This window comes from Nylanderia fulva, unplaced genomic scaffold (genome assembly GCF_048542155.1).
Source record: "Nylanderia fulva isolate GAGA-0341 unplaced genomic scaffold, ASM4854215v1 Scaffold479, whole genome shotgun sequence".
Classification (NCBI taxonomy): domain Eukaryota; kingdom Metazoa; phylum Arthropoda; class Insecta; order Hymenoptera; family Formicidae; genus Nylanderia; species Nylanderia fulva.
The window spans coordinates 1-22,122 of NW_028190564.1; the positions used below are offsets into that span (position 1 = coordinate 1).

The 22,122-nt window shown below is 37.1% G+C and overlaps 2 protein-coding genes across 2 annotated transcripts; one reads left to right on the forward strand and one right to left on the reverse strand.

The window, feature by feature from the left end:
- Positions 1 to 5,368: 5,368 nt before the first annotated feature.
- Positions 5,369 to 5,980, reverse strand: LOC146721424 (histone-lysine N-methyltransferase SETMAR-like). Its single transcript, XM_085486773.1, has one exon. The coding sequence runs from the start codon at positions 5,978 to 5,980 to the stop codon at positions 5,369 to 5,371; it is 612 nt and encodes a 203-aa protein (XP_085342899.1).
- Positions 5,981 to 20,465: 14,485 nt separating this feature from the next.
- LOC146721425 (uncharacterized) lies at positions 20,466 to 20,999 on the forward strand. Its single transcript, XM_085486770.1, has one exon. It carries the CDS (start codon positions 20,466 to 20,468, stop codon positions 20,997 to 20,999), a length of 534 nt encoding a protein of 177 aa, XP_085342896.1.
- Positions 21,000 to 22,122: the final 1,123 nt, after the last annotated feature.

Below are 22,122 nucleotides of genomic sequence, written 5' to 3' on the forward strand. Positions count from 1 at the left end.
TTTATAGACATATTAACAATTGCTATTATCGAGATTCGCAACCGACCTCCTAACCGAACAATTAGCGAGAGATCTGTTTCGCGACAATTACATTAAATGATGATTTGATGAATAGAATATATAAAAATCCTCATGCTTTTAAAAAATGCGTTGATTTCGTTTTTTATAAAAATAATATCTTGATGTATTTTTATGCGAATAACTCTGTTTCTGTATAGTTTTAGTATATTGACAGTTATGAATAATTTATTGTTAATTTCTATTAATCTTTAATTTTAAATGATGCGCTGAAGAAGGTTGAAAAAGGTAACCAAAACGTTCGAACTTTTTTGTCTAATATTTTATGTTAAAAAATTTTTTTTTTCCACAAATAAATATTAATAACAGAACTTAATTAGCTCTTATTGCCTTTTATATGTATATTAATTTTTATTAATAACCATGAAAGTTGAAAAATGATATACAATTATAAATATTTGTAATAAATTTAATAAGAATATATGTAATATTGTACATTTGTAATACATTTAAGAAAAACATTATCGTAAATCTTACCTAAAAATGTCCAAATGTTAATATTTCTTTTGCCTAGTTTTTGAACTGCAGTATTATGAAAACTTTCTACTATGTTGTTTGTACGTACAGGGCAATTATAAGTACTAATTTTTGATGCCATATTTGACCAGGTAAGTCTCAAGTAAGATGTGAATTGTAAAATAATTGGATATTCAGAAGAAATTGAATCAGTTTCAGTTTGTATAATAAATAACGCTTCGTGAAACATTTCTGGTGGCAATAAAGATAATGCCATTGTCATAGAAAGTACCGTTTTTGGAGCATTTGAAAAATGTAGTTTTCGCCATTTACGCAGTATGGCCTAGAATACAAACAATGTGGTTTAAATTCAAGTAATGCAATTTAACAATAAGTAATATTTGTAAAAATTATATATATTTTTAATTTAACATATATACGATAGGCAATAAGAGCCAAATCGCGGATGACAGTGCGTTATTCTAAACGAAACTAAATTTTTTTTTCGTTAGAATTAAATACCTGTGCACAAGGCACCAAATTTTTACTTGGACACGGCCAAGATATAAAATTGGAATAATCTCTACAAGAGATTTTTGATTCCATGTATCCCCTATTCCCCCTAAAGAAATAAAGTGCGAGAGAAAAATATAGATCCGAAAGTCGCAGAATCGGGAATCGAACCCGAGACCTTTCGCTTGCCGGGCGACTGCTCTTCCAACTGAGCTATTCAGATCCTTTTGATTGTATACTTTTCTCTGTTATATATATTAATGTTGGTAAATAAACGCCTTTAAGCCAGCGTGTATAAATTAAGAGTTTTAACTAGGCTCTGTAATATAAATATAAATTTAACATATATACGATAGGCAATAAGAGCCAAATCGCGGATGACAGTGCGTTATTCTAAACGAAACTAAATTTTTTTTTTTGTTAGAATTAAATACCTGTGCACAAGGCACCAAATTTTTACTTGGACACGGCCAAGATATAAAATTGGAATAATCTCTACAAGAGATTTTTGATTCCATGTATCCCCTATTCCCCCTAAAGAAATAAAGTGCGAGAGAAAAATATAGATCCGAAAGTCGCAGAATCGGGAATCGAACCCGAGACCTTTCGCTTGCCGGGCGACTGCTCTTCCAACTGAGCTATTCAGATCCTTTCGATTCTATACTTTTCTCTGTTATATATATTAATGTTGGTCCAATTTTATATCTTGGCCGTGTCCAAGTAAAAATTTGGTGCCTTGTGCACAGGTATTTAATTCTAACAAAAAAAAATTTAGTTTCGTTTAGAATAACGCACTGTCATCCGCGATTTGGCTCTTATTGCCTATCGTATATATGTTAAATTTATATTTATATTACAGAGCCTAGTTAAAACTCTTAATTTATACACGCTGGCTTAAAGGCGTTTATTTACCAACATTAATATATATAACAGAGAAAAGTATAGAATCGAAAGGATCTGAATAGCTCAGTTGGAAGAGCAGTCGCCCGGCAAGCGAAAGGTCTCGGGTTCGATTCCCGATTCTGCGACTTTCGGATCTATATTTTTCTCTCGCACTTTATTTCTTTAGGGGGAATAGGGGATACATGGAATCAAAAATCTCTTGTAGAGATTATTCCAATTTTATATCTTGGCCGTGTCCAAGTAAAAATTTGGTGCCTTGTGCACAGGTATTTAATTCTAACGAAAAAAAAATTTAGTTTCGTTTAGAATAACGCACTGTCATCCGCGATTTGGCTCTTATTGCCTATCGTATATATGTTAAATTTATATTTATATTACAGAGCCTAGTTAAAACTCTTAATATATATATTTTGTTTTATGTAATATTTGTTAAAAAATAAGTTAAAAATGAATTATTCTGAATTATTTTTATCTACAACACTTATTAAACGAGTAATTATTGAGTGTAATGTCAGTCAATCAGCACCAATTTTCATCTAACAATAAGCACACATAAATAATTCTGATATTAAAAACTAATTATATATTAAAAAGTACTTCAGAACTTTTTGATTCATTTTCTTTATAAATACATTATGTACTGCGTGGTAGTCTTTAAGAGCTTGTGCATACCTAATTAAAATGAAACCAACATCCAGTTAACTTTGCTCTCGGAAATTTCGTACTAAGCGATTTAACTGCACGATTTAACTGCGATTTAACATTCGCATAAATATGTGGACCCAAACATGGAGAAAATTCGAAGACCGAAATTTCTAAGATGTGTATAACATGACACATCTAATAATTTGAAGAATTCGAGACAAACAATTATCTCTTCATTTGTTTTTCGACAATCTTTTACCAGCAGCTCAGCGAGTCTCACTCAGCGAGACGCTTCCGTGGAAGTCATATTTAAAGGGCGATTTAAAAGACAAGATTTTCTCTGGATTTTTTCTGGGCCTCGACAATTAGTTTATTACAAGAATGGAGCAAAGTCAGCAAAGGTATGTGCCAAATTTTGATAAGACATGGAAGGAAATGTTTTTCGCTTCCATTTATAATAAAACCACCTGTCTTCTATGTGGTTATCAACCAAATGTTATAAAAAAATTTAATCTTCAGAGACATTATAAAGTTAAACACTTTAATAAATATTCGCAATATGTGGACGAGGAGAAACATAATTTAATTGAAGGTTTAAAATTAGTTTATCAAGAAGGTTGTAGTTCCAAGGATTATACGGAAAATACTACACCTTCAGTAAAAGCTGTGACAGCGTCGTATGCGATTTCAAATTTAATCGCAAAAAATTCGAAATCGTTTAGCGAAGGAAAATTTATAAAGGAATGTCTCATCGCAGCAGTAGAATTGTTTGGAAATTCTTTGACTCTTGAGGAAGCTGCTGCCATTACTTTAAGTGATAAAACAGTAAAATTCCGCGTAAACGATATAGCTTCTTTTTTAGAGCAAAAATTGAAATTTTTATTAAAATCTTGTTCCTATTTTTCATTATGCCTTGATGAGAGCACCGATAATCGGTATATAAGTCAATTGAGCATTTTTGTTTGAGTCGTGCAAAACGATTTTTCATGTGTCGAGGAGCTCTTAGATTTTATCCAATTACATAATAGAACGACAGGCGTTGATATTTTCAAAGCTGTTAGCCAAACCCTTGATAAATTTAATATAGATTTTTCTAAATGTTTAGCTATCGTAACGGATGGCGCAAAAGCAATGATAGTTCCAAATGCAATTTAACAATGCATGCACATGATAGTTCCAAAAATGGATTCTTCGGTCATCCGATTAGTATGATCTAATCTAAATAATAGGATCTTAATAGATAAAGCAGCGAAATTTAAATATCCCTGTTATACATTGTATTATACATCAAGAAGCGTTATGTGGGAAAGTTGTGAAATTATGCAATGCCATGCAAACCGTCACAAAAATTGATAATACAATTAAAGGCGGTCATAAATTCCTATCTCATCGGAAATTTCAACTCTTTCTTGAGGAATATAACGCAACATATACAGATGTGCCTCTGCATTGCGAAGTTCGGTAGCTCAGTGCAGGAAAATGTTTAGAAAAGTTCTTTGCATTAAGAAAAGAGATCTTCCTTTTCTTACAAGAACAATGTTCAGCAAAATGTGAAGAATTTAAATTTTTTTTCGAAGATTGTAACTCGCTTTGCGAACCTACTCTAATAACCGACATGACAAACCACTTGAATATTTTAAATTTAAAGCTGCATAAGACCGATCAAATTATTTCACAATTAGTTAGTCATGTCGATTCTTTTCGCAGGAAACTGCTATTATTTAAAAATCATTTACAAAATGATAATTTGCATTTTTGCCCTTTATGCCAGATTCTCTTTGAAAAACACGGCAAAAACTGTAATTTTTTAAAACACATTTATATTATCGAATCGTTAATCGATCAATTTGATACGCGTTTCAGAGATTTTGAAATGCTACGAAAAGATTTAATACTTTTCGAGAATCCTCTCACAGTGCAAATCGAGAAACAAAGTCTAGAATTTCAAGCAGAATTTTGCGATTTGCAGTGCGATCTTTTTTTAAAGGCGCGATTAGAAAAAGGAATCGAATTCTTCAAATTATTAGATGTGTCATGTTATCCACATCTTAGAATTCGGTCTTCGAATTTTCTCCATGTTTGGGTCCACATATTTATGCAAATGTTCTTTTTCCAAAATGAAAATAATTAAAACAGAAAAACGTTCCTCCTTAAACGACGCATCATTATCCTCGCTGATGCGAATTAATTCTTCTAAAATTTCTGTGGATATCTCATCCCTAGTAGAATCGTGTAAACGACCCAGAAGATCTAAATAAAATTCTTATTTTTTAATTATTTTCTTTCTATTTTTTCATAATACGAGAGTCACTATTTATATTTCGGGAATAAGAACAAAAACAAATAGTTAAGCTGCGAATATATTTTTATTGTTTTTCAAAGTACTCGCCACGATGATCGATACACTTTTGCATGCGCTTAAACCAATTTTCAAAGCATTTATTCCATTCCGAATGAGGTATCTCCAAAACATGATTTTTGAACGCTTCAATAGCTTCTTCGGGCGATGAAAATCGTTGACCACGCAGTTTATTCTTCACGGATGGGAACAAAAAGAAATCATTGGGTGCCAAATCAGGGCTGTACGGCGGATGACCCATCAATTCGATGTTTTGAGTGCTCAAATAGTCTCTTGTTTGAGCCGATGTGTGAGAGCTCGCATTGTCATGATGAAGAACAATCCGACGTCTCTTGTTTGTTTTCCTTATTTCACTGAAGATTTTTGGCAAACAGATGGTTGTGTACCACTCAGAATTTACTGTTCTACGATCCTCTAGAGGCACTGTTGCAATATGACCAGTTTTTCCGAAGAAACAGGCCACCATTTTTTTTGAAGTGCTTCGTGCGCGAAAACTTTTGTTGGATTTGGTTCATCTTGGAACACCCATACAGTCGACTGCTGCTTACTTTCGGGCTCATACGAATATATCCATGATTCGTCACCTGTCACGATTTTATAAACGTCTTTTGAAGCACCGCGATTGTATTTCTTAAGCATTTCTTTGCACCAATCGACACGAGCCTTTTTTTGAGCGATTGTCAAATTATGTGGGATCCAACGCGAACATAACTTTCGCACAGCTAAGTGTTCATATAAAATCGCATATATGCTGGTGGAACTAATGCTTAGGGATGCCTCAATCTCACAGGTTACATGATGATCTTGCTTAATCATTTCGTGTACAGCATCGATGTTTTCTGGTACTACAGTCGATTTTGGACGACCTTCACGAAACTCGTCGGACAGCGAACTACGACCACGATTGAATTCACTATACCAGCGATACACAGTGGTTTTTGATAGAGCTTTATCGCCAAAAGTCAAATTAAGTTGATTGACGCACTCTTGTTGTGATAATCCACGTCGAAAGTCGTAAAAAATCATTGCACGAAAATGTTAACGATTCAGTTCCATTTTTTGCCGAGACGAAACTTTCAACTAAATATAAAATAAACAAATAGCGTCCGTATGACAAAATGTTCTCAGTACGTATATCGTCAAAAATGTCAAACTTTACGATGGAACCGTCAGATGGACTCACATGACATCAGTGTTGCCAATTCCCGAAATATAAATAGTGACCCTATTGTTTTCCTGCCAAGCCACCGCACTTTTTATTATTTTCAGTGGAATAGGCCTACTGGGGAAACCACTATAAAAAAAACGCATCTGCAATAGTACCTCACGGGTGATGTGGAAAATTATTGTTGTGTAAGATTATAATTATTAAATATTATTTTTAATATCTATATTATTTCTATTATTAATATAATTATAAATGTAATCTATAACATATATACGTATACAATATAAATACATGTATCTATGAACAATATAGATTACATTTATAATTACATTAATAATAAAAATGTTAATATTCAGTTATTATTTAACAAAAATATAAATTATGTAATAATAATGACGATTTGGCGGAAGGCACAACTTAACATGTTTAGCGACGCTCCTGAGATATAGCGTTGCCCGGAGTGACGACGACTCCGCCGTCGAGCCTCGACGGTAGTGGGGAAACCCGCCCCGTCGCTCGCGAAATCGGCTCGAAAAGAGCAACTAATTCCGAGCATTCTACAAGTCAAACAAATTATATCAAAAATTTTCAAACTTATGTAATAATCTGCAGCTTCTTTTTTTTGCAATTAGTAAGTTGTTTTACAGTTGCATTTTTTCTTAATTTTTGTAGATTTGCTTTTATCAATTACAATTCAAAAAATAAAAATTTACTTTCAGTTTGTTGTTGTAAAATTCTTAAAAACTAATAATGAAGACAGTGACAATGATGAAATTGAATATAAAGTTGGACACATTAAATGGTTAATTGACTTCAACAACAATAATGATTATAATGAGAAAACGTTAATGATATTGTGGCCTCCAAAGTCATCCATGGTCTGTAATGCTGTAAAAAAGGACAAAAATCCAGATTCATCATGGAGAACAGAGCAAGTGCAAGTTAAGAAATTTTACAGTATGTTATAATTTGTTCTTTCTTATTTTTTCTTGTCTTATTATTTATTATAAACTATATTTTATAGTATATAAATCATTTATTTTACAGATAATATTTTATCTGCTCGCAATGCAGCCAAAGGATATGAGGCATCATCTACTTATCAATCTGAGCATGAATTGGGTAGAGGTTGTCGAAAAAAGAAAAGAAAACAGAATTTCTCATTTAATAACAAATCTCAGAAGAATAAATATCGCAAGATCCGGCCTACTATATACTCAAGTACAGAAGATGAAAATGATTGTTTACCTTCTACAATAAAAAAACAATTTGTTAAATCTCCATTTCCAGTCCAGCTTTCTAAGTCAGAATCATCATTAAAATCAACCAAATGTAGAGCTGACGAAGATGAGAAACTGATGAAAAGAGTTAAATCGAAGATGACACAGCACAAACGGAAGGAATATTTAAATAACAAATCCTCGGAGGAACTTAACTTAGAACAGTCTAAACAGCGGTCTACAGATTTTTTTGAAAAGCAATTATCTGATAAAAATTAAAAAAAAATTTATGCTAACAAACTTTGATAAAGATCATGATGAATCACAATTGTGCGAATCGTCTGAAAGTGTCACATATAAGATGCAAGATATTGATAGTGGAGATAATATAACTTCACAGAAAAATTATAGAAAGTCTGTTAGCTCTCATGTATTATTGTCTAACACTCATTTGAAAAGTCCTGAACAATCTTATTCTCAAGTATCACTGTCTAATAATCAACTTGAAAGTTGTACAAACTCTTTCTATTCTCAGATGTCATCATGTAGCAGTCGTCAGCATAAAAGTCCTATAAAATCTTACAGCTCTCAATTATCTATGATTAATGATCATCAGCGTAAAAATTCTATAGCTCCCAAAAATCCTGTAGCATTCGGTTTGCAAAAAATAAGGAAAAAAAATCCTACAGCTCTCAAGAGTCCTCTCAATTATCATTGTCTAATAATCAGTTGAAAAATCCTACAAAATTGATGAAATCTTCATTACAGTTCGACAATCATTCTCAAAGTTCTAAGGAGTCTTATAGACGTGAATTATTTTTTTCTCCAACGAAATCTGCTAACGATAATTGTAAATTATTAAGAAGTAATTTGTTCTACTTTTTCTTATAGATCAATATGTGTTATCAAATTTTTTTATTTAAATACTTTTAACTTGATTCTTTTTTTATTTTAATATAAATAAGTTTTATTTTAAATTAATGACAAAATATTTACATGTAGATAGATTTAATATTATACATATATATATATATATATAATTTTTTTCTATAAACTCTCTCTTGATTACATTTTTAAATATTTTTTTCAAGTTGTGACAACCCGATTAGCCGTCACTAATCGCCCGCGCTCATGTAAACGGCCCCTTTCGGGGCCACCACACGAACACGTTGGGAATCCGCCTTTTCGCCCCCACCCGTCACTCGACCCCCTCCAAGCTAGTCTTAGAGTGGGGTAGCCGATGGGTATAAAGAGCGGCGCAGCCGAGACTTCGGCACCAGTCCCGTCCTGGTCCCTCGAGCGTACTCAGGGATCACTCCTCAACTCCCACACTCCAAATCACCCCGGCTGATGAGCGTTCTCGTCGTGCAGGCCGAGCGTTCTCGGTCACCGGGTTCTGTCCGCAAATCACCCCGACCGACGAGCGTTCTCGTCGTGCAGGCCGAGCGTTCTCGGTCACCGGGTTCTGTCCGCAAATCACCCCGGCCGACGAGCGTTCTCGTCGTGCAGGCCGAGCGTTCTCGGTCACCGGGTTCTGTCCGTAAATCACCCCGGCCGACGAGCGTTCTCGGTCACCGGGTCCTGTCCGGAAATCACCCCGGCCGACGAGCGTTCTCGTCGTGCAGGCCGAGCGTCCTCGGTCACCGGGTCCTGTCCGTAAATCACCCCGGCCGACGAGCGTTCTCGTCGTGCAGGCCGAGCGTCCTCGGTCACCGGGTCCTGTCCGTAAATCACCCCGGCCGACGAGCGTTCTCGTCGTGCAGGCCAAGCGTTCTCGGTCACCGGGTCCTGTCCGTGAGTCACCCCGGCCGACGAGCGTTCTCGTCGTGCAGGCCAAGCGTCCTCGATCACCGGGTCCTACCCGAAAGTCAACGGCGCCCGACGGAGCTCGCCCTTCTCAGGGCGCCCGTACGCGTGTCCGCGTTGGAAACTTTAGGTATAAGTCGTGTCCGCGTCCGTATAATCTGGCCGCGTTTCGTCCGTAATCTTCCTATCTGTAACTTCTAGTAATAAGTCGTGTCCGCGTCCGTATCATCTGGTCGCGTTTCGTTCGATTATACTATGCTGTGTATAATGGTTTGAATCACGGGAGAACCACAGGAAGGTGGCTCCGAATAAACTCTACTTTTACCAGAGCAACCGTGTGTCATTGTGAATCTGAGTCTCCCCTCTTCCCGAATCCTGGCACCGGCGAGCCGATCCGTGGCGTCGGGAAAAGTGCTTCGTTACAAAGTAATGGTATATAAAAATGTATACAGTAAATATTAAGCAAATTTATCAATTGCAATCAAAAAATCTGAAAATGTTTGGTCATGATTAATTGATTAAATCGGTTTCAGACATGTGCTTTGTTAGTTATTTTATTAAAGTTTTTTGTGGCAAAAATTTATAGTTCCTAATTTTATCTATTGTATATTGTATATAATAATCTAATTGCTATTTAAGCAAAACTCTTCAAAAATCATTTTGTGATAAAGCAAATTAAAATTTTCAAAAATGTCTTACTTAATAAGGCAAACAGATCAACAATTATGATTATCATTACTATTTTCATAGTTATAGTTTATCATTTACTATTTTCTTTTTCTTAAATAATACAGCTCTTCTAAATTTCTTGTTGAAAGAAGTTCAAGAAATAAAGAAGAAAGCGGCAGTTGAGAGACAGGAAATAAATTTGAAATTAGACAGAATTTTGAGCTTTCATTATAGACTTTCACGTTTTCTCATGCCAAATGAAAAAGCATATTATTCGTCCTGATAACATGCCATCATATCCTTTAAAAAATGACGAACAAGTAAAACTTTCTGAGGAATACCTTAAGAATAATGAAAATTTTTGTAATTTAGTAAGTATTTTTCTATTTTGCTTTGTGATTTTTTATTTTAGTTGTGATTTAAATAAGTTATTGTGGGAAGTGATTATAGGTAAATACACATATTGCCTTATAAATTTTATTTATATGTGTTTTTTATAACAGGAGTAAGATACTTTTCCCTCAAATATTTCTTACTTGTGTCTAATAATTTTACTCAAGACATTATTTCATTTCTAGGTGCAATTCATGACAAGAGACCCAATGTATCTGTTGCGGATTTATCATTATATGCAGGACAATGGTTAAAGAATGTTCCATATAGAAAACAAGATGATGGAAGTTACGGAAGACGTGATAAAAAGTTTAAAGAAACAGATGAGCACTTATCCTCATAAGCATTTATCCATATTTTATTTTGTTTGGCAAACATGCATTGATATTTTATTTATTCACATTTTATTCACAGTTTCAGCAGTTATGTTTACAGTTTACATGTTCAATATAGTTTATGTTTAGTTTTATGTTTACACATATATATTTATAATAAACAGCATAATAATAAACTTGAAATTTGTGAGAAGTTATTCATTAACTTTCTTTTATAATGTTTTTTTCTTTTTTAGTTTAATATATATATATATATATATTATGTTTGCATGTTTCTATCTTATTTCAGTATATTTCTTAAATCAGTCATTTTCTTTCTCATGATGCGCTTTATTTTAGAAAAGATAAAAAACAAAAAATATTTTAAATATAGATGGACTATGAGATGCGTACCTGGCGGGCGTACATGGATGTTAGGCGCGTTATATCGAAATTTTCTTACGTGCTTTTCACTATGCAAAATAACAGGCAAAGTCCAGTCAAAATCGTGATCGAATTCAATTTTATGTTTGCTGATAACTGATAAATTACTTGAATGCATTTTGATGTTGTTGAAATGTTCCTTTACACATGTATATAGATGTCTCTTTGTTTGTCCGATGTATGACACGTTGCAATCCTTACAATTAATTTTGTAAACTACTTCAGTTTTTTTATCTGTAGGCAGTCTATCCTTGCCGAGTGCAATTAAATGGTTCGGTTTTTAGGAACATTATGAACAACATTAAAACAATAAATATTTTGCTCATTACTCGATTCATTCATGTTTCTGTGTTTTAAAAAATTAATCCTTTTTTTAACCCAACGATCGATTACATGTTTAGGAAAGCAGTTATTAAATAAAATTTGTTTCACGATGTTAATATTCTTGTCGTTGTTGAAAAAAAGAATGTTATTTATAAAATAAATTCATAATGTCAATAAAAAGATAATACAATAATATTATACTACAAAATTAAAAGATTTTTAATATGATTTACTTGAAACTTTCACGTATCCTTTTATTTCGACAAATTCTCCCTTCTCAAAACTATTATTATGTTCGTAATTAGAAATTTGAATTTCTAATTTGTAACGACCATCTGTAATAGATCCAGTACTAATCGTTTTAAAACTGTATGATAATGCATTAAACCTTGTTTTAATAAATCCTCATACAACTGAAAAATATTTTATTTAAAAGTATATATATTAAGAAAATGTAATAGAAGAGAATATTGTATACATAAATATAAGAACTTACTATATATGTATAACAATAAATTATACATAATTTATTATCATCAAAAAAATTTAGACGTAGAAGAAGACATAATGAAATGAATAATAAAATTACTTACGAACACATAGATTCAAGCTATCCGGAAGATTTGATAGTTCTATCATTTTGGGTTGAAGTGCGTTAATTATTTTTTTAAGATCAAAAGAATCTAAACTATTAATAATTGTATTGGATCGAATAATGAGTTCCTAAAGAAGAGTTCCTTGATTAAACTCTGGTAATTTCGTTTTCTTAGCTTTGGCTCCATCAACATGAATAATCTGTAATATATATAAAGTAATTTTAGATTAAAATAACATATATAATTAAAATTATATGTTTATTAAAATTTATTGTTATTATTATCATTAATATTGTTATTATATTATTATTATTTTTGTTATTATTATTATTATATTAAGTTAAATAAGAATAAAAAATTTAAATAAGTGTATTTAATGTAAATAATAATTCAAAGTAAATAATAATATATAAATATTATTAGCTGCGTTAAAGAAAAATAAGATTTTCTTAAAAATTGTTAATTACTCGATTTGGTTTTATAGCATATTGAATCCGCTCGATTTCACGTAGAAGAAGACATAATGAAATGAATAATAAAATTACTTACGAACACATAGATTCAAGCTATCCGGAAGATTTGGGATGATCAGGGGGGATCGTCCATCTCTTTGGCTGGGTAATGCGTCCGATGTTCCTGGCTGCTGATGATCTCCGCCCTCTGGGGGTGGTAGTTCCTCTCTCTCACTCTCGGTGAAAGCTGGTTTTACCTATCGGTGTTTATTTCCTCCGGTCGTCCTTTATAGTCGATTCTGTAAAGAAAATCAGAGGTTCTTTTGATTATGCGAAATGGCCCTTTGTAGGGCAAGTCCAAGGGTCCTCTGAGGTGGTCCACACGAACGAACACGTGCGTGGCGTCCTCCAGGTCCTTGTGGATGAATGTCTTGATCTTGGCGTGATGAGCTCTCGTCGGTCTTCGTACTTGGCGTATCCGTTCCCTCAACTTTTCCACGAAGATTTGCAGGTATCCGATCGGATCTTCGTAGGTGAAGTATTTTCCGGGCAGTTTTAGAGTGCTGCCATAAACTAGCTCCGCCACTGAGGTTTGGATGTCCTCCTTATAGCTGGCACGAAGGCCCAATAGAACTATTGGTAGGGTATCTACCCAATTATGCGTCTTATGGCACTTTATCGCTGATTTAAGTGAACGGTGCCATCTTTCGATCATCCCATTCGATTGCGGATGGTAGGCGGTGGTTCTAATCCTCCTGCTTCCAATTAATTTGACTAGAGCGTCGAATAGCGCTGACTCAAACTGCGCTCTTCTGTCGGTGGTGATTGTTGTTGGTGATCCATATTGCGAGATCCATGTATTAAAAAACGCGTCGACCACTGTGTCCGCTGTACAATCTGCGATTGGCGTTGCTTCTGGCCATCTTGTAGTTCTATCAATCATGGTTAAGCAGTATCGGAACCCTCTTGAAGAAGGAAGGGGTCCCACTATATCTATGTGTATATGCGAGAATCGATCATTAGGTATCGGTATATACTCAGGGTTACGTACATTATGCCTGTGGATCTTAGCTCTCTGGCAGGCTAGGCATGTCTTTGCCCATTGTGCGATGTCCTTCCTCATGCTAGGCCACACGAATTTCTGCACGATCATCCTCTTCGTGGTACGGCCGCTCGGGTGTGAGGCTCTGTGCGTGACGTTGAATATCCTTTTCCGTAACGATGTCGGAACGTATATTCTAATTTCGTCTGTGACGTCGCAGTAGATGGTCTTGTCTCCATCGTCCAAACAAAGTTTCTTCAAGGTGAGCGCCATGTTAGACTCGAGTAGCGTCTTTAGCTCTTCATCCTTCCGTTGCTCTTCGTATAATTCGTCCGTTGTTACTACTGTCGGCATGTCAATGGCTTCTACGCGTGACAACGTATTTGCTATCGTGTTCTCCTTCCCAGCGATGTACACAATCTTCGTGGTGATCTCGCTAATGAAGCTCAGCTGCCTTCTCTGTCTCTCGGATGCCTTGTCTAACGGTTTCTGGAATGCGTATTGTCACGGTTTGTGATCCGTTATGATTGTCACCTCGCGTTCTTCCACCATGTGTCTAAAAAATTTCAATGATGAATATATGGCTAGGAGTTCGCGATCGTACGTACTGTACTTTTGCTGCGTTTCGGACAATTTCTTGGAGAAGAAACCTAGCGGTCTCCACGTTTTGCCTTGAAGTTGTTCGAGAACCGCTCCCATCGCCTTGCTGGAAGCGTCCGTTTTAATTGCTAGCTTAGCGTTCTCGAAAGGGTGTGCCAGTAGTGTCGTCTCTGCCAATCGCCTTTTACTTTATAGAAGGCCTCTTCCGTCTCTGCTGACCAGTCGATGGCCTGTTTGTCTCTTTTCTTCTTACCAATCAGGTATCGGTTGAGCGGCGCTAGAACTTCCGCTGCATTTTTAATGAACCTATGATAATAGTTTATCATGCCCAAGTATCTTCGTAATTCGGCAGTATTGGTCGGTTTTTGTATTCAGTAATTGCGGTCACTCTCCTCTCCAGAGGTTGTATGCCGTCTTTGGTTACTTTGTATCCTAGGTATTCTATATCTTCTTCCGCAAAATTGCACTTTGCTACGTTGATCGATAAGCCGAACTTCTTCAAGCGTCTGAATATCTCTTTCAGGTGCTGCTTGTGCTCTTCTCCGTCCTTGGATGCTACCAAAACGTCGTCTATGTATGCGTGGCAATATTTCAAACCACGTAACGCTGTATCGATGAATCGTTGAAATGCTTGCGCGGCGTTGCGCGAGCCAAATGGCATTCGATTGAACGCGAACAGCCCAACTGGAGTTGTTACCGCAGTCTTATGCTTATCCTCATCGGCTATTGGTATCTGGAAATACGCTTTAATAAGATCGATTTTGCTGAATATTTTACATCCCGCCAAATGGTACGTAAAGTCTTGGATGTGCGGAAGCGGATACTTGTCCGGGACCGTTACACTATTCAGTCTGCGGAAATCCCCGCACGGTCTCCAACTACCATCTTCCTTTTTGACTAGATGTAGCGGGCTGGCCCATTGTGAAGAAGATGGTTGGCAGATCCCCTGCTCCACCATCATCTTGAATTCCTTCTTTGTTGCTGCGTATTTCTCCGGCGCAAGCCTGCGCGGTCGCTCTGCTAGCGGAGAGCCGCTAGTCATGATGTGGTGTTTTACCTCATGCGTTGTATTTGACAATGCCGTAGGGCGCGTGATCTCAATGTACTTTCTTAGTAAATCTTTTATTTTACAGCTGCCACTTACAGTTAATACGGAAAACTGTGCGGCGTGACTGGGGCGTGTGCTGGTGAACAAGGTCGTGTGCTGGTCGACCAGTCGGCGATTCTTCAGATCCGGCAAAAGTCGGCACGAAATTCCAGCGAAAAGGTCGTCGTAGGCCGAAATCCAATACCAATGTTCTGCTGCCGTATGTAGATATTTCGGTATTGTTGGCTGCAAATAATCTTAAATCAGTAGGTCGGAGCGTACCACGGATTAGATTTCGCGGTATCGCGGAAACGTCCGCTCCGGTATCGATCAGGTAAGTAGTGCCGTCTGTTCTATCGCGAATTTTCAGGCGTGCGCTCCCCGGGTTCCCGCCGACGATCGCCTGGCATCGTGGCGGTGGGCTTAGTTTTCCGACTTTTTTTCGTCCTTCCACGCGCATGGGCTTTCGCACTTATAGGCTCTGGCTCCAAATCCGCAGTGATAAAAACAAAATTTGTTATCTTCCTTGCCGCGAGATTTGCTCCTCAATTGGTCTCTATATCCGCTGCGTCTTCGTGATCTGCTACGCGACCGGCTTCCGATCCGCTTGTTCAAGGCCGCCATCTGTTTGGTTAGAGTGGCGATCTCGGTGGCCATCTTGCTGAGCACTCCTGTCTCAGCTGGTGACTGGCTGGACGGCCAACATGGCGGGTTTTGCCATGTCTAATATTTTGTTAGCCTGGTTGGCTAACCTGCTCAAGTCGCCTACTTCGGATATGGATAAAATGGCGCGAACATTTTCGGGGAGTTGCTCGAGAAATATCGTGCGCAGGACCCCGTCGGTCACCTGCCCTTCCGCGAGATTACGCATTTTCTGTAGGAGGATGGATGATTTGTCGTCTCCTAACTCATGCGCGGTTAGTAATTTCCGCAATCGCGAAGCGCTGGTCTTGCCCAATACGGTGGTGAGACGTTCTTTAATTGCCGCGTACCGATCCACTTCCGGTGGAGACGTCACAATATCTGCGACCAAAGAAAGAATAGCCGGGTCTAAATGTAATATTACGTAGCAAATCGAAGATTCCACTGTGTAAATTTTTTTACTTTTAATTCATACAATATAAGAAATACACACACGCTTATATTCATTTATCTGCACATTTTACACCTTTTTAAATATGAATATTGTTTATTACAGTATCTCAATAGTTAATAAAAATTTTAATACGCGCGTTATTTATGTATGTATATATATATGTACATATATACATAGGTATATATATATTTAAATTTATTTATATTCTAACAAATAAGATGATGCATTTTTGTTTAAAAATTTTTTTAGAGAGGTTATTGATTATATTGATGAAATTGATGGTCCGAAAGTTGAAAAAGCCAAAAATTATCAATTACTGAAATTTATTTTAAACAATAATAGTCGTCACTACATTCAAGTAGTGGTATGGAATAATGAAATCGAGCGGATTCAATATGCTATAAAACCAAATCGAGTAATTAACAATTTTTAAGAAAATCTTATTTTTCTTTAACGCAGCTAATAATATTTATATATTATTATTTACTTTGAATTATTATTTACATTAAATACACTTATTTATATTTTTTATTCTTATTTAACTTAATATAATAATAATAATAACAAAAATAATAATAATATAATAACAATATTAATGATAATAATAACAATAAATTTTAATAAACATATAATTTTAATTATATATGTTATTTTAATCTAATATTACTTTATATATATTACAGATTATTCATGTTGATGGAGCCAAAGCTAAGAAAACGAAATTACCAGAGTTTAATCAAGGAACTCTTCTTTAGGAACTCATTATTCGATCCAATACAATTATTAATAGTTTAGATTCTTTTGATCTTAAAAAAATAATTAACGCACTTCAACCCAAAATGATAGAACTATCAAATCTTCCGGATAGCTTGAATCTATGTGTTCGTAAGTAATTTTATTATTCATTTCATTATGTCTTCTTCTACGTCTAAATTTTTTTGATGATAATAAATTATGTATAATTTATTGTTATACATATATAGTAAGTTCTTATATTTATGTATACAATATTCTCTTCTATTACATTTTCTTAATATATATACTTTTAAATAAAATATTTTTCAGTTGTACGAGGATTTATTAAAACAAGGTTTAATGCATTATCATACAGTTTTAAAACGATTAGTACTGGATCTATTACAGATGGTCGTTACAAATTAGAAATTCAAATTTCTAATTACGAACATAATAATAGTTTTGAGAAGGGAGAATTTGTCGAAATAAAAGGATACGTGAAAGTTTCAAGTAAATCATATTAAAAATCTTTTAATTTTGTAGTATAATATTATTGTATTATCTTTTTATTGACATTATGAATTTATTTTATAAATAACATTCTTTTTTTCAACAACGACGAGAATATTAACATCGTGAAACAGATTTTATTTAATAACTGCTTTCCTAAACATGTAATCGATCGTTGGGTTAAAAAAAGGATTAATTTTTTAAAACACAGAAACATGAATGAATCGAGTAATGAGCAAAATATTTATTGTTTTAATGTTGTTCATAATGTTCCTAAAAACCGAACCATTTAATTGCACTCGGCAAGGATAGACTGCCTACAGATAAAAAAACTGAAGTAGTTTACAAAATTAATTGTAAGGATTGCAACGTGTCATACATCGGACAAACAAAGAGACATCTATATACATGTGTAAAGGAACATTTCAACAACATCAAAATGCATTCAAGTAATTTATCAGTTATCAGCAAACATAAAATTGAATTCGATCACGATTTTGACTGGACTTTGCCTGTTATTTTGCATAGTGAAAAGCACGTAAGAAAAAGAGAAATCGCTAAAATGTTTTTTATTAAGGGAAATAATAACGCTATTAATTTACAAAAGGATACCGACAATCTAAGTAATATCTACGACAAAATAATAAAGGTCGTTTAGTCTCCAATAACTCGTCTAAGAGTCTTGACGTGTTGTCAAACCAATACTATGTTCGTTCTTGACATCTTAAAATTATAATTTTATTTTTATTTTTACAAGTATGTTTCGCTTCTTTTTCTTTTTATCATTTTGTAATATTGTTAGTGAAGTAATTTTGTTTTTTTTTTATTGTATTAATCTTTGTTTATGTATATCTAGATCACTTGATAAGGACTCAAAGAAGGGTCAAAACGTTGTGATTGAATAAATAATATTTGTCAGTACGGTCGAGAGAAGAATTTTATCTTTTTTAAATTCTGTCTGGCGATTCTCAAATATCTACGTTCTTAGTTTTTAAATATATTAATATTCTATCTTATTAAATATATATTGTATATATTAATCTACTAAAATCATAATCTACCATAATAGATCATATGCCGATTTGTTGCTTCTCCTCTTGGTTTTATTCGCTTCTTATGCCTCTTATGCTAAATCTGCGTTCCTCCTCTGTAGAACAATTCATAATTTTGAATCCTTTCTGCATAATGAAATGAATAATAAAATTAAATATAGACGATGGTGTATAAGCAATCCCCATAGTTGAAGCAGCAATAAAAAGAAAAGAAGATCTTTCTGCGCATTTTTAGCATTTTTTACATTCCTTCACGTTTATTAACGATCATTTCGGGAAGCAATTTTCATCCTTCTTCGTTTTGCTTTTATATCATCATTCAACAGTGCTCTCTCGTTAGAAGTATAAACTAAATTCTAAAAAATTTTTTTATTTAATAATATAATTTTTTAATATAATTATTCTTTAAAAAATTGATAATAATTATGAATAAAATTCTTAAAAAATTGTTTAGCTTGTGTATTTATATATAAACCCGTGTGGAAATTTACCTGATAAAACCTGGTTTGGTTCTAGTGTCTGTCTAGTTTATCTGATATAGTTTATCTGGACAGATGCTAGACAGAATCTATGTAAATATTTCATGTGTAAATATTCACGATTTTAATCTTATAGATTCTGGACAGTTTTTACTCTTTAGTATTATAATCTCCGGAATAGCCAGTAGTTATCTTGGTTTTCTTAATATACAAGTTTCTATTCTAGAAACCAAATCTATACCACAATTCGCTACCATGAGTGAACCCTTGACGCGCTTACTGAAAAAGAATGCTCGGTGGACTTGGGAGTCGGATCAGCAGGACGCGTTCGAGCAGATAGGCGCTCGCTTAGTTACCGCGCCCACCTTGTCGTGTCCCGACTTTAAGGTTCCTTTCGTATTACAGACGGACGCCAGTTCCGTAGGTTTAGGGGCCGTCTTGACTCAGACGATCGACGGCGAAGAACGCGTCGTGGCATTCGCGAGTCGTGCGCTGTCCGGTCCGGAAACACGGTACTCAGTCACCGAACAGGAGTGTTTAGCCGTAGTGTGGGCTATTAAAAAGTTTCGCGCGTATTTAGAAGGGTATCGTTTTACAGTCGTCACAGACCATAGCAGCTTAAGGTGGCTGCATAACTTGAAAAATCCGACGGGGCGACTCGCGAGATGGGCCCTCGAACTTCTAGAATATGATTTTGAGATCATCCATCGAAAAGGCGCGCTGCATCACGTTCCGGATGCATTGTCCCGCATGTACGAAGTAGACACGGAGGCGAACGTTGTCATGGTCGCGGACTCAAATCTCCCGGACGACAGAGCAGATCCGTGGTATCGTAAACGCTTTGCGGAGGTGCGTGACAGACAGAAACGTTTTACAGATTGGCGTATCGTAGACGGTCATCTGTACTATCATCGTCCGCGAGCGATTGTATCAGACATCGTCGAGGACTTAGATAGGTGGAAATTAGTTTTGCCGACCGAATTGCGCGGAGAAGCCCTTCGAGAAGCGCACGACGTTCCGCAATCCGGTCACCTTGGAATGGAGAAAACGTTTCATAGATTAGCGGTTTCGTATTACTGGCCGTCTATGTTCCGCGACGTTGTAAAATATGTTAGGCAGTGCGACACGTGCCAGCGAACGAAAGTAGAGCAGGCAAGCCCACCCGGTCTCATGGGGCATCGAGTAATAGAAGGCCCATGGACCGTGGTGGCAGCGGATATTATGGGACCGTTTCCCAAAAGTAAAACAGGATTCACGTACGTATTAGTAGTACAAGACCTCTTTACCAAATGGGTCGAATGCTTTGCATTAAGAGCAGCCAACGGTCGGAAAATTAGTGAAGCTTTAGCGGAGGTAGTCTCGCGATGGGGCACCCCAAAGTTTTTCCTCTCAGATAACGGGACGGAATTCGCGAACCAAACGATACGGGCTTTCGCAGAGGATCACGGGATCACGTGCACTACAGTACCCCCTTATCATCCCCAAGCGAATCCCGTTGAGTGAAGCAATCGCGTGTTAAAGACTATGATAGTCGCGTTCCTCGAGAGAGATCATCGTGAGTGGGATGTCCATTTATCCGACTTCCGATTCGCGTATAACACGGCGTTTCACACGTCCATTGGAGCCTCACCGGCTCTCCTAAACTTAGGACGCGAGTTGGTTCCGAAGGAGTGCTTGCGCGCGCGAACTCCAAAAGCGACGGAAGTTGAGGAGCGGAATCCGGCCGAGTGGTCGGAAAGAGTGCAAAAATTACAAACTCTGCATCACTGGGTAGCGGAAAATCTCGATCAGGCGTATCAACGCCAATCGCGATACTATAACTTGAGGCGACGGAATGTGGTTTACCAAGTAGGTGACTGGGTAATGAAGAGGCAACACGTGTTGTCCTCCGCGGCTCAAAATATCGCCGCAAAACTTGCACCGAAATTCCATGGTCCGTTTCAGGTCTGTAAGATACTATCCCCCGTAGTATATGAGTTGAGAGATCCGGAGGGAAATCCTATAGGTAAAGTCCATGTAAAAGACCTTAAAGCCTATCGCCCTCCTAATTTTAGATAAGTTATCCCGTTATTCCGCCTCATCAACATGGACCAACGCTGGCGGGCTTTCAGGTCCCGCCATGCGGGTACCATCCGCTCCGTCCACGAGGCGAGTCCGGCGTTCTGGGCGGAGTTCCGTGCCCTACTGAGCGGCCCGGAGGAGGACGAAGGGCCCCGCTCCACGCATTGGGTGCCGCCAGCGATGAAGGACCAGGCCACTCAGACCAGCGGCTCTCCCTACTTAGGAGACATCCTGGAGGATGTATTCAGGGTCGAAGCAGACCCTCAGGAGCGCGGGACGCAGACCAACCCGGTCCCCCTCCAGGATACCGCTACGCAGACGGAGAGCGTAGCCCGCGCCATCGCCGGAGCGGCCCCCGGTCACACCATCGACCGGGGAACCTCCACGGATCCCGACCCGCTCGTTCCGCTCGTCTTCGACGCTCTGCGTCACGCAACCCGGGGACGCGGACGCATACTGGGCCCACCGATTGGAATGCCCCGCCCGGGGCATTTCGATAAAGAGATACAGACGGAGGACCCGGCCGCGCGCTCAACCAGCCGCGGCCCGCGGACACCCACACCGGACGAACCGCGACCCCGGTCACCCCAACGGCGCTGTTGGAACTGTCAGGCGACGGGTCATCGATACACCGCCTGCCCGGCACCCCGACAGGGCAGATATTGTTACGGGTGTGGCCGGCGCGACGTCGACGTGCAGATCTGTCCCGACTGCGGCCCGGCATACCGAGATCTGGGCGCTTACCATTGGGGCCGAGGACCGTCCAAACGGGACCCCGCCTAAATTTATTTTTCTTTTTTTTGTGTTCTTTTTGTTTTATTTGTTGTTTGTTCCGTATCCCCGAGGATATCAGTTTTTTTTTTGTTCCGTCCTCGAGGTACCGGAGGACCTCTCTTTCCGTTCCCGGTAACTAATATGTAACCCCTATACTGGTAGAATAGAAGGATTGCAGGTTCTAATTTACGTTTTTATTTCACCCACCTACCTCGTCCGTTCCTGACCGTCTTGACGGTTATGCGGCCCTAGCATGTGTGTCGTCTTTGCGTGTTTTCAGGCTTAGCTTTGTTTGTGCTGGATTAAGAGTCGATTGGTGTATCGCACGATTTATGTGTCGGCTGTT